The sequence below is a fragment of the Sus scrofa genome, chromosome 7 (assembly GCF_000003025.6).
Source record: "Sus scrofa isolate TJ Tabasco breed Duroc chromosome 7, Sscrofa11.1, whole genome shotgun sequence".
Lineage (NCBI taxonomy): Eukaryota > Metazoa > Chordata > Mammalia > Artiodactyla > Suidae > Sus > Sus scrofa.
In genome coordinates, this window is record NC_010449.5 from 117990939 (window position 1) to 118004839 (window position 13901).

General features: G+C 42.4%; 1 protein-coding gene across 7 annotated transcripts in view; it reads left to right on the forward strand.

Annotated features, from left to right (window-relative positions):
• VRK1 (vaccinia related kinase 1) overlaps positions 1-13901 on the forward strand; it is an 83063-nt gene that overhangs the window by 48010 nt on the left and 21152 nt on the right. For 5 of the 7 annotated variants that reach the window (XM_021098129.1, XM_021098130.1, XM_021098128.1 and 2 more), the window contains 8 exon segments: positions 53-122; positions 1041-1128; positions 5232-5340; positions 5457-5549; positions 7619-7751; positions 8549-8669; positions 9111-9169; positions 13253-13431. In XM_021098129.1, coding sequence (XP_020953788.1) covers positions 53-122; positions 1041-1128; positions 5232-5340; positions 5457-5549; positions 7619-7751; positions 8549-8669; positions 9111-9169; positions 13253-13431 — 852 coding nt within the window. 7 annotated transcript variants of the gene reach the window in all.

Here is a 13901-nt window from a genome sequence, read left to right on the forward strand (position 1 = left end):
CACTCACTAATTTTTAACTGTTGCTAGTACTAATTACCTCTTATGTTTTAAGGAACCCAGTGACAACGGACCTCTTTTTACTGAATTGAAGTTCTACCAGCGAGCTGCCAAACCAGAGCAAAGTAAGTAAGAAATATTTTACACGTATGTTTGTGCTTTTAAAATGACCACTTTTTTTGGTTTTGTTTAAGCCGAGACTTGCACCTTGGATCTTACATTATGATGTTTTGTTGTTTTTTACTTTATAAATTCTCTTGAAATAAGATTTGCTTGAAAGAATTTTGATCACTTAAGGATTTCTTTATGATAAGATTTCACTTATATTGACCTGTAGAGTAAAGTTAATAAGGAATATATGATTTAGGAAATATTGCTAAAAACTGAGATTGCACTCCAATCCGTGAGTTTGGCTCAGGGAAACCCGGATCTTTTTGAGTGTTCTTCTAAATGCTGGAGCGCTTAACTTGCAGGGTTGCTTAAGCGATGCACCGGCATGGACTGCTGAGGCGAGAGGGGCCTCCTCTAGCTCCCCTTCCTCCAGCCCCTCCCAGCTCTCCCGCCCCATCTGAAGGTGGGGAGTCTCCTGGGGGGCCGGTGTCAGGCTTGGCAGCCTCTCCAGAGAGGCTTCTGTCACTCCCAGAGCTTGATTTCTTGGTTGCGGACCTAATGAGGTAAAAAACTTTCAGATTGGGGTAAAAAATAAGTCTTTCTATGGAAACAAGTAAACATTTATCCATACTTGGAGACTCTATTTGTAATTGCAGTACTGAGGTCTGACTTCTTTAAAAAATGTTTTTTGCAATTTTTTGTTTTAAAGACAATGTTTAGGGCAGGATAACAACATTTTGTGGGTTAATAAAAATGTTTTGAATGTAAAATACTTTTCATTTATTGGTTATAATGTACTGCTCACTTTCTGTTTTATGAATGAAGGTGAAATGTATTGCATGTATAAAAGTACATTCTGTTATGAATAATTTTTTTGTAAATTTCTTCTGTCTAACAAGATTGAAATCACACGCCTGTGTTTTAACTTGCAGTTCAGAAATGGATTCGTGCCCATAAACTGAAGTACCTGGGTGTTCCTAAGTACTGGGGGTCTGGTCTACATGATAAAAATGGGAAAAGGTAAACCCGCGCATGTTCCGTTTCTCGTCTCCCTTTCGGGGCCTTCACTGTTCCGTTTGTTTGGTCAGCCTTGTGTGCCGAGCACCTGCCTGCAGCCTTGCTTGGCCTTCGCCTGGCTGTGTGCAGTGTCGTCAGCAGCGATGATCAAGTGCTCCCTCTCGTCCGAGGAGGGACTTGTACCAAGTGGTGGCAGCTGCCTGGAACCCCGCTGACAAGGAGGAACAATGCCAAACGTGCCTGCATTTTCCCCCTTAGAAATGAGTCGGCAGGGAGTTCCCGTTGTGGCATAGCGGAAACAATCCGACTAGGAACCACAAGGTTGTGGGTTCGATCCCTGGCCTTGCTCAGTGGGTTAAGGATCTGGCATTGCCGTGAGCTGTGGTGTAGGCTGCAGACGGGCCTCAGATCCTGTGTTGCTGTGGCTGTGGTGTAGGCCGGCAGCTGTAGCTCCGATAAGACCCCTATCCTGGGAACCTCCATAGTCCATGGGTGCGGCCCCAAAAGTCAAAAAAAAAAAAAAAAAAAAAAAGAAAAAAAAGAGTAAGGAAGCAAACCCAAACCTCCATTCGTTTATGTAAAAGGGAGCCCTCAGGCTGCAGTTGGCATTTCATGTTAGGTGTGTCATCTGCCCACCTCTGTGAGGTTTCAGTCTAGCTGATGAGGAAAAACAAACCTGTAGGAAACAGTGACATGCTGAATTGTGTGGGTCTGACTCTTACATGTCTTAGTTCAGAGCGGAGAGAACATTGTTGGCATAGTTGAGTTGCAGCAAACCTCCAGTGCTTTTGATGCATGATGGACACTTTAAAAACAGTGGAATGAATGCGTGGAGCGCCATGCAGCAGTGCTGGTAGCTGCGATTTGAAGAGCAGGGTTGGTTGGAACTGGGGTACGTTGGTCAGGATGCTCTCAGCTGCCGTAAGGGTAGAGCGGCTCTGCTGTCCTGAGCCGTCCTCAGGAGCCCAGGCTCCTTCTCTTGCCCTTTTGCCCCTTCGTCTTGGCTTCGCTGCCTGTTCATTCGCCGTTGTGTGGTCTCAAGGTGGCTGCCCATTTCTCGGTCGCAGGCAGATGCGGTACCCAGCAGTGGAAGCTGGAATTGCTTCTAGAGTGTTTCACTGTCCTGGCAGGGAGACCCTTCCCAGGGGTCTCTGGCGACCGCCCCCCATGTTTTCATGGTCAGGTGTTATCACTGCTCATTCTTAACCAGCCGCTGCAAGGCCGAGCTGGTCGCGGTGCTGAGGGTGGTGAAGCGCTCGGCCACGGGGAGGAGGATGGCACACCGGCCCGGAGTGGTGCCACAGGCAGCTCGGGGGCAGAGGGCGCGGGTGGGCCCCGAGCCGGGAGCGCTCAGGGAACGTGGGCACGCCCGTTGCACGTTGTTCCTTGTGGCCTTGCTGGACGAGTTGCTGTGGTTTTACGAGTTTTCTGAAGAAACGGTAGCACAAGGATGGATTAAGTTAGGAACAAGGATTCTGGAGCCAAATGCTTGTTTCATATCTGTGTCTTGCCCCTGGAAATGTGCGTGCCTAAATGGCTCCTTTTGCCTCAGTTTCCTCATCTGTGGAATAGAGTAACACCCACCCACATAATGAGGGCGGTAAATGTAAAGCCGTTAGAACACGTGTGCGTGTTAGCTTTACTCTCAGGGAGGTCTTTCTCCCTCAAAGGTGAAAACTGCTGGTGCAGAAAGTCCCTGGAAGGAAGGAATGGCATTCCCAGCGGGAGTGGCCCATGAAGACCGGCCGGGTGGCCTCGGCCGGCTGACTTGACCAGAGGAAGGGGGCACGCAGGGGCCTGAGGAGAAGGCAGTAACTTCTGAGGAGAGGAGAACGAGGCGAGGCAGGTCACTGGGGGGGGGCTGCTGGGAGCCTGGGTGTCGCAGGGGACCTGGGCAGGGGCCGCCGCCTGCCTTCCCACTCAGCTCGCTTCTTCAGAAACACTTGCTACACCGTCTCCTCAAAAGGGAAGGCTCATCACTTGTAACGTGTAGACTTCCTGTTTAGACTGAAGCTTTTACAAAGAGTCATGCTAGTTCTTAGAAAAGCAAAAAAAAAAATAGGAAGTGAGGTTGTCTTTCCAGCTCTCCCCTCCCTGCCAGAAATCCTTCCTTTCCCCCGTCACGCATTTGAAGTCATAGGAATATGGTGCTTAGAGCAGTGTCAGGCCTGTCAAAATTTTAGCTGCTGTCGTTATTAAATCATTTATACTGGTGTATATATTCCCATTATTTGCATTGTTTTATTCAAGTCCCCAGGAGAGTAAACATGGATGGTTTTACTTTAGAGGAGTTATTTAGAAGTAGCTTTCCTTAATTTAGTTCTCAGTGGTAGAAATATCCTCGCGAAAGAATGTGGTAAAAATTTCTAGGCAGTGTACAGAATCATGCTTAAGCAGATGTGTGTACCTTAGGAATGGGGAGGCGGTTAAGGGCTTATTCAGAGTCGTGGTGCCGTGATCTATAAATTAAAAACCAAGGTCTACTTCAGGTGAAGTATAATGAGTCTCAGGTTGAATTAAGCAATTAGGGTTTAGCTCCCTCTCAGAGCGTCAGCAGAGATTGTGTTTTTGTTGCCTGTGTATTATTTTATAATAATTATACAGTCACATCACTTATTTCTAAAAGCAAACATGTGCATGTGTCCTGGGTCTCATCCCTCAACCTTTTAAAACTTGTTAGACAGAGGAAATCAGGAAGTCAAAATTACTGTTTCCTCTTATTACCTTAGAGGTCAGCGTGCTGAAAATCTTACGTGAGTTAACACATGTTGCCACTAATTATATGACTCTGGACAAATCACTTGACCTCTGTAGGCATTAATTTTATCAAAAGATGTTTAGAAAGATGATCTCTAATTCTCTTCCAGTTCAAGAATAAGTAAAATCTTGAACTTTTTATTTGGCATGTTGTCTTTTAATGTTCACTCTTCCTTCTCTATCAAACTTGTCATATTGTGTTTTTTATCTTAGCCTAAAACACATAAATGGGGTTTCTGCATCGTACTTGTGTTTATTGATCATTTATATTTAATGTGGTGGTCAAAAGCATGGTTCCACTTCCTAGAGGACCAATTCCTAATGATCAGTTGCTTCTGCTGTGAACTGGGGTTCATAGGATCACTGCCCTCCCAAGGGTGATGTGAGGTTTAGATGCACAAATCCATCTGAGGTGCTTAGACTGGTGCTGTGATCACACCAAGCTGTGCTGTTATGATGATGTCTGGATACATTTTGAGTGTGGTCTTGGTTTTCATTGATTGATAGAATGCTGGAACCAGACAGCTAAGAATCTGGAAAACTATAGAGATAAAAGTGGTCCTCAGAGCAAAAGACGAACCCTGTTACGGCAACTTGGTGATGCTTTTCGGTACACACTGGAATATAACGTGTGGATGTTGACTCTTAGAATGTGGGTGCTGGAAAAGGCCTTGGAAGGCATGAGGCCTGCTCCCTCGTTTGGTGCCTGGGAACATTGGAGCCCAAAGAGATGTGACTTGGCCAAAGTGGCAGAGTTGGTTTGCGGCAAAACCAGCAATCTTCCCTTTCTTCCAGGACATTTATTGTTCCCGAAATCTTGTCTGTTGAGTACTTAATATACAGTTCTTTCACACCATTTAAGCAGTTTTATTGCATTTAGCTCTCGTTACAGAATCTCTTGACAGTCTTGATTTTAGCAGAATGTTAATACTGCGAAAATGTACCTTAAAAATAGAGAAGAACCGTCAAAGGCAGGAAGCTAATATTCTGAAACATAAATTAACTTGCACTCTGACAAAAATCAGGGATATCGGTCTTACTCAGACTATTTCATCGTTACCGTGAACTGATCTGATGTGTTCGCTCAGTGGGTGTTTTCTTACATTGAGTGTAGTCTCGTGTAACTTGCTGAAACCCTGGGGTCCCTAACGTCAGAGTCAGGGCAGGAAAGCTCTCTGAGATTTCCAGTTGGGAAAACCTGTTTCAAGTGTTGTCTTTCCTGATCTTTTCTTTCTTTCTAACTTTCTTACTGAACGGTTCTTTTAAAACATTATTTTGAAAGGAGAGTACTCATTGCAAAGTGTGTTTTCCTGAGTTACATTTTGTTCATTGACTTTGTTTGTCTTTAGTTACAGATTTATGATAATGGATCGCTTTGGGAGTGACCTTCAGAAAATATATGAAGCAAATGCCAAAAGGTTTTCCCGGAAAACGGTCTTGCAGCTAAGCTTAAGAATTGTATGTGAGCTGCATTCTTCTGTTTAATCCAGTAAAAGTTGGTTGTGTTGAAGCTCGGTCCTCTGCTGGTTGGTGTCAGGTACTGCATTAATTTATTCTATATGATGCTTTCGCAGCTGGATATCCTGGAATATATTCACGAGCACGAGTATGTACACGGCGATATCAAGGCCTCAAATCTTCTGCTCAGCTATAAGAATCCTGACCAGGTAACTCTGCAACTTTAATTTCTGCTATTTAAAACCTGTTGTTTGAAAACAAATAGGGTGGCTGTGAACTTTTGAACCCAGGCAGAAGTTTTTACTTTTTGAAGTAGATATGGTAATAATAATATTTCTTCTTGACACTTTTATCTAGTTAACATTCTACATTTTTGATGCAGTTTGTTGGCACTTTATCAAGTTGGCTATTTTGCCCTAAATAATATTCAGAAGAAGTACTTGTGATACAAAATGAATTTCAAATAGCTATTTGGGGGTGGAAGCTTAAAATTATATAGTGCACCAATGAATTATGTTTGCCTGTCTGCTTTGTCATTTTTAAAATTTCCTTTGTTCAAGAAATCCATCAAATGTAAGTGTTCTGTTACTTGGAAAATTTGGTCTTTAGCATGTTGATTATTCAAATCATTTGGTTTACAGAAATATCTTAGCTTTCTAAATTTGTATACCCATAGGGTTTGGAATTCAGATGTGCATTTTTAAAGTTTATTACATTCACTTTGTAATTTTCTCTTTTTTTATTTAAAAATTTTTTTTATTAAAGTATAGTTGATTTATACTATTGTGAATGTGACTTTCTCTTTTTCAGGAAAGGAGAAAAGCGAATGTTGTTATGCCTTTATTCGGATCAATTTAGTTGGAATAGAGGGATTTATAATTTTCTTGAAGTTGATTCTGTGATGTTGATAAAAGTAAGGTTTAGTTGGCACTCCTCGTTGGGCCTCTGTACTTAGTCCAATTCATGTGTATTTTCACGTCTTACTTGACCTTGTATGAGAAAGGCATTTTTAAGCATTTTAAGTGTGCTTGTGTCAATACGCTGTACTTTCTTCTTCTTTTTTCTCAAGCCTGTCTTTTTTGGACTTCCTCTTGCTTCCTTTTACCTTTTTCCTTTGGCTCCCCTTTCTTTTCCTGTCATCTCACAAGTTAGCCTCCCCTCCGCGTCTCTGTTACAGCGGCTGTAAGGGGTCTGTATTCGTACAACTGAAGAAAGTTGCCGTACTCGAGCAGACTAATGGAGAAATCCTAATGGCAGTCACAGAATTTCCAGACAATTTTTAGACGCGTTTAGGTTAAAAATAAGCGAGCAAACAAAGCAAAGCTAAGAACCTAAACAATAAGGATTCCATTAATTGAAGTAGACTGGATGTGTGTAATAAATAAAAATACGATTTATTTCCATTTGCACTTGACTAAAACACACGGCCTTTGTTTAGATGGAAATATTTTTGCAGCTCTGTTACCCTTTGGGCATATGTTTTGGATGGGCTTATTTTTCTAGTGTTAGATGAATGTGCCAGATCCATCCCCATATTTTTACTTCAGTTCCCTCCTGTGACCAGATGCATACATCTGTGAGACAGTTACCGGAATTGGAGACAGAGTGTGTAGCTCTGGAATAGAGGAGAGCCAAGTTTATTAGCTTTGTATGCTAATCAGACGCACACGTACGTGCCCGTAGATACATGTATAGGTAATATTAAAATTCAGTTTTAATTATGAAGACTTGACTTTAATATATAATATTTAAGTGTAGCTAAGAGCCTCATTTAAAACTTCTTCAGGTCATTATTATAATCTATGAAATATTTTTATGGAGTGAATTGATTATTGTGTAAGTGAAGAAGGAGAGGGGTAACTCATAGACCACAGGTTACCTGAGTTAGCAGCCTTGCTCTCGGTATGTGGCACTTGGGTGGCAGCAAGTGTTGATGGTTTACGCTGTGCTCGGTTTTGTTTTCGATGCTGTAAGAAAAAATGTAGGATTTCTGATCCTTGCTCAAATTGAGGAGGCAGGATTACTTAACAAGGAAAACACATTCTTGTCTAACAAAGGCAGGTGATATTACCTGCACTATAGCTACATGGTCATTTAACGTTTTTCTTTCAGTAAAAAGTCTTTTTCAGAATAAGCATTCGCCGTGGCTGTTTGGGTGCTGCGGTACGGCCTCGGGGATGCGTCGACCCTCAAGGACAGCGTTTTGTCTCTGGGCTTTAAAGGAGGCCATGTGCTGTCAGTCTGGCCCTAATTTGTCTCGGTGCTTGGCCATTTATAGGTGTACTTGGTAGACTATGGCCTTGCTTATCGCTACTGCCCAGAAGGAATTCATAAAGAATACAAAGAAGACCCCAAAAGATGTCACGATGGCACCATTGAGTTCACCAGCATCGACGCGCACAACGGTGTGGGTACGTCAACTGCCCCTGAACGGGGGACACGCGCTGACGTTTCCAGCTGAGTTCCTGCCAGGGGTCTTCCTTCTGCACCCGTAAATAAGGAGGGAACTAAATCAGAGCTGAGGAGGCAGGGTAGGGGAGAAGGGAGAGCCTGGGCCCCTGTGGGGTGTGGCCGGGCCACGTGTGTTCTCTCCCCGCCTTCCTGCCCCCATGAAGATCGCCAAGGCTTCGGGAGTGAAGGTGGTTCCATCAGCCGCAGGAGGACTTCTTTTGCTTTTTTTTTAAGCTCAAGTGGATCGTCGGGTTTTTTCCCCTAAAGTCTCTAAGTTGCTTATGGAGTTACAACTTTGTGGCAGGTGGACTTTTATTTCGTCACCTATTAAGTTAGCCTGTTTTCTCAGCAGTCTTTTTTGTTTTTGTTTTTTCCCTATGCCCAACACCGTGGAGGAGCTGAAACCTCCGGTTCTCTGGTCCTCTATAACAGCTTATAGCATTTTTAATATCTTCGCATTTTCTAAGGGCAGGATTAAATGTGTCATCATTTTATAATTTATTTCCTAGACTAACAGTATCAGTTTGAAACTGTAGGGCTTGCCAATTTGGGTTTTAAAAGCAGCTTATTAGATGGAGGTAAATTATTTCTTTTATACTGCCCAATACGCAGTGTTTTTTTCAAAATAGAGTCAAGATTTTATGATGAAAAACAAGACTGTGGAGTTGGCTGTTTTATCTTAGAGCTTTAGATACACCTGAAATTCCACCTGAAATGTTGTTTCAGTGTGCTTAATCTGCTTCTTTTGTGTTTGTAGCCCCATCACGACGCGGTGATTTGGAAATCCTTGGTTATTGCATGGTCCAGTGGCTTAGTGGCCATCTTCCTTGGGAGGATAATTTGAAAGATCCTAACTATGTTAGAGATTCCAAAATTAGGTAAAGGAAAACTTAAATTATTTTGGGCAAAACCATGGTAAAGCAGATGTTTGGTTGGAACTTCTTTGTTTTTATTTCTGTAATTTTTTGACCGTGGCATGCAGCAGCTTGATGTGGGATCTCGGTTCCCAGACCGGGGATTGAACCCAGGCTGCAGCAGTGAAAGTGCCGAATCCTAACCACGAGACCACCAGGGAACTCCCTAGTAGAACTTCTTGACAAGGACTGTAGTTTCCTCTGATACTAGCGTAGAAATAAGAAAGTACTTGTTAAACAACAGGATTCCTTGGCTTTTTGTTCAGTTTACTTTCGCAGAATCTCTGTAAGCATATTGAGGATGTAGCACACTGCTGCCTAATGTGCTGTTTACCGTAATTAAGTATTGATGACAGTCCATGGCAGCGAGCTTCAGACAATGACTCATTCTTTAATTTTTAACAGATACAGAGAAAATATTGCAGGTTTGATGGACAAATGTTTTCCTGAGAAAAACAAGCCAGGTAAGAAAAGCCTTCTTAAATGTTTATAAAGATTTTGTTTTCTGGGAGGAAAAAAAAAGTCACGAGGTCCATGGACGCTCCGTAACGTCGGAGCTCAGGAACTGTTGAGTGTAGGCATTGCTCTGGGGCCTGCGCTCCTGAACAGGCACGTCCCTTGCACAGGTGGATTCAGGGCTTTCGGTAAAGGAAGCACACTGCAGTCATTGATTCAACTGTTTTTTAACTTGAGGCTTTATTGGGTGCCAAGGAGCGTTACAGGCACTGGGGGGTACACCAGTTAAAATAAATAAAAATTCCTGTCCTCATGATGCGAAATGCTCCAGCTGAGAAAGGTGGAGAGCAAACAGATGAGTACCGCACACAGCGCGTTGCATGGTTAGTATGGTGGGGAAAAGAGGAAAGCAGGGAGTTGGGGGGTGTGGGGAAGGGGCGAGGAGTGAAGCGGGGAGACAGGTTGGAAGTGTAAGTAGGGCGGCCGGGGCGGCCTTACAGAGGAGGCGCCCTTCGAGTGGTTGTAGGAAGCGGGTAGGGAGCGAGCTCTGGGAGGTTTGGGAAGAGTGTTTCCAGGCAACCAGGGTAAGAGCCTGATGTCTGAGAAATGCCTGCTTTTAAGCGTCATGGGGCTTTGGCTTTTACTTTGAGCAAGAGTGTGTAAGGTCTGGAGAAGAGGGACAAGGAGTGTTTGTCTTTAAGGGAACTCTCTCCAGTTTTGCAGATTGACTGCTAAGGAGGCAAGGCTGGGTGTGAGCAGAAGCTGGTTAGGAGGCCACTGCAATAATCCAAGCAAGGGACGTAGCAGTGCAGGTGTGAGTGTGGGCAGCTTGGATGAACTTAGAGTCTGCTCAAGCCTTTGCTCAAGGGTCTCCTTTTCAGGGAGGTCTGCCCAGACCTTGTGCCATTTAAAACTGCAGCTACCAACGACATCAAGAAAGGGGATGTCACGGGCTTTTCAAAATCACCCCTGAGTCCCCGCTGCCAGGCACAAGCCCCTCCTTCTGGCCCAGTGAATCGCTAACCTAACCAGGGATTTGTTTTTGAACTTTGTAGAAATGGAATCACAGAGTGAACAAAAAGGTCATCTCCTGAGGGCAGGGATTTAAACGTTCTACTTCTGCTGAAGTCCTTTCTCTTTTACTAGTATTGCATTTGTGAAGTTCATTCTCATTGGTACATTTTTTGGATGTTTTTATTTATTTTTTATGTTAATTGAGGAATAATTGACAAATGTAATTGTGTAATGTGATGCTTTGATCTTAGGCGTATCTCACTTTATTGCGATTCGCTTTATTGCACTTTGCAGATATCGCATTTTTTACAAATTGAAGGTCTGTGGCAACCATGCTTCGAGCAAGTCTTTTGGTGCCGTTTTTCCAACAGCATTGCTCACTCCATGTCTCTGTCACATTTTGGTAATGCAGACTTTTTCCTTAATATAATATTTGTCATGGTGATCTGTTGTCGGTGACCTCTGATGTCATACTGTTACGAAAAGATGATGGCTCCTGAAGTCTCAGATGATTGTGGGCATTTTTTAGCAATAAAGTATTTTTTAATTAGGGCACATATGTTTTTTAGATATCATGCTATTACACATTTAATAGACTAGAATGTAGGGTAAACGTAACTTTTATATGCACTGGGGAGCCAAAAAATTAACGTGACTTGATTTATTGTGGTACTCGCTGTTTTTGTGGTGGCCTAGAACTAAACCTGTGGTATCTCCAGGTCTGCCTCTACATATACGTTGTAGAATGATTACCAAGGTCAACATAATTAACACATCTACCCGCTTCATAGTTAACAGAGTTAACAGCAGCCTTTCTTGAAGACTAGCCTTTCCTGTGATGCCACCTTTGGGATAAGTGAGACATGGGTCTGTTTCTGGGCTCTTCTCTTTCACTGATTTTTTTGTCTCTTCTTGGGCCGCAGTCTTAATTACTATAGGTTTATCTTCAGTCTTGATACCTGGCAGTTTAAGTCCTCTAGCGTTGTTTCTTCTTTAAACTTGACATTGCTGTCCTGCTTGATCCTTTTATATCTGTATGTTTTAAAATCACCCTGTCCGTTCCACACACATGCCTCCTCCAGTCTGCTGGAATTTCGGGTGGGATGGCCTTGACCGTGGACCGACTGGGGAGCATTGGCATCTTTGTACTATCAGTGCTTTATATCCTCCTTTCATTAGGTCTCAGTTTCTCTCACTTGCGTTTTATAGTTTAATCTTGCCCGTCTCTCATTATTATTTGTCACCAGGTATTTGATGTTTTTGGTGCTATTGTTAGTGATATATTTTATTAAAATTTATTTTTCCAATTGCTTGTTACTAGTACACAGGAGTAGATTTTAAAATATTTATCTTACGTCCTGTGACCTTATTAAATTTACATGCTGGTTCCAGAAATTTTTTGTGAATTCCTGAGGATGTTTTATGGACACTGTCATGTTAGTGCATAAACTGTCTCACGGCTTCCCTTCCACTCTCGATGCTGCTGTTTCTTTCCTGCCTCACTGTACTGGCTATAAGCATCTGGGACATTCGTGTGGAACAGAAGTGGTGCAAGTGGACTTCCTTGCCATTTTCTTCTCTCAGAAGGAAAGTTTTCAGTACTTTATGAGACTTGGTGATGTTTACTTTAGGTTTCCTGTAGATCCTCTTCATCAGATTAAGAAAACTGAAGGGAGGATTCTTATTTCTTTTTCTTATTTAGAATCCTGGCTGGCATGTGCCTAATGAATTTCTGAATGGATGAGTGCAGGTACATATGAAGCATTGGGAAGACCTCTTGACTTACTGGATGTGGGGCATCGGAAGAGGACTCTTGGCTTGAGGAAATAGAAGGATGGACTTTTTAGTAACCAAGAGAGGGAAACCCGCAAGGGGAATAGGTTTAGGGCTTGGTCAAGAATTTGGATTTGCAGTTGTTGGGATTTGAGATGTCAGTCATGGAGCCAGCATATGAGTCTGTGGAAATCAGTGGATATAAAAGTCTAGAGGTCAGTATGGGGCGTTCTGTTGTGGCTCAGTGGTTAATGAATCCTACTAGGAACCATGAGGTTGCGGGTTCGATCCCTGGCCTCGCTCAGTGGGTTAAGGATCCAGCATTGCCGTGAGCTGTGGTGTAGGTCGCAGACGTGGCTTGGATCCCGTGTTGCTATGGCTCTGGCGTCGGCCAGCATCTACAGCTCTGATTAGAGCCCTAGCCTGGGAAGCTCCATATGCTGTGGCTGAGGCCCTAAAAAGACAAAAAGACAAAAAAAAAAGTCTGGAGGTCAGTAGAATGGCCAGGCCAGGGGTAAGGTCTGAGTCATTAGCCTAAAGGTGAATTTTTAGGTGGATGTTGAAGTGTTGATCTTGACCAGTAAGGTTTCTTTTTATGGGTTTGGTTCTACCTCAGTGTGCAGGAAACCTTTTATCATTTAGAAGTCGGTTTTTCTCTTTCATGGGAAAACCAAACCTTACCTCTTTTTCTTTTTTTCAAATGGTTTTTCATGTTTTCTTTCTCGTTTGCACAAAGAATACACCTACTTCTTTAGAAAGAACTAATGGCTTCTGTGGCAGAAAAATGCTGGCTGTGCTATTTATTGTACTGAAGCACATTTTACTTCATAATCTTCATTCTAGGCCTTTTTTTAAAAAAGAGCTTTAAAACTATAGCAACTATTTTTATATCTATTTAAATTTTAAGCACGTCTTCTATCTTACTGTCTCTCACAATTAAAAAAATGCTTTTTAATCTTATCTCAAAATAGTTTTTAATTTGACTTATCTGACGATTCCTAAATTCAAAAGCATACTTTCCATTGGAAAAAATGAAAAAAAGGTATTTAACAAGATACACAGGAGTTAGTTCCCTGTGTAGCATGTTAAGGATCAGGCATTGCCGCAGCTGTGGCATAGATCTAGTGGTGGCTGGGATTCGGTTCCTGGCCTGGGAACTTCCATATGCCGCAGGTGCAGCCAGAAGAAAACAAATAAGATGTACATTTCATTCTAATTTTATAATAACCATGTGTCATTTTCTTAGAAGAAATAGGTATGTTGTGTTTATGATAAATTATAAGGTAATTGTGTTATACTTTTAGATGAAATTGCTAAGTACATGGAAACAGTGAAATTACTGGATTATGCTGAGAAACCTCTTTATCAAAAGTTACGAGAGATTCTTTTGCAAGGACTGAAAGCCATAGGAAGTAAGGATGATGGCAAGCTGGACCTGGGCGCTGTGGAGAATGGAGATGTGAAAGGAAAAACAGTAGCAAAGGTGAGTTTTGTTTATTGAATTTTCCTTTGGGCTTCCTTGGATGATAACTGCAACAAATGCTAATTTCAGGCCAGTAAACCAGTGTTGCGATAAAGAAAAGAATAACAGATTGCTTTGCAATTAAATATTTATCATCATTGTGTAAAGGCAAACTCTTTATGATACAGAAACATATGTAGAGGGCTGTAGAAAAATGATTATTTGTATATTTCTTATGTCCGGTAGCAAGTTAGGAAATTCCTAAAAAGATTCTAACTTGGAATGCTAGTGTGCGGCAGAGGGATTTGAATGGGGCACTGATTTATAGCCTGTGTGTTCTTTCCTCCCAAGTCAGCTCTCAGGGTCTGATCTTGTCTTTCACTCTTGCCTCATTCGTTGGTGTCCTCCGAGTATTTACCATGTGAAAACTGGTATTTGCAAAATTACCATTTGAAAATTACATTTGCAAGTTTCCTTGTTTGTTGATGTGG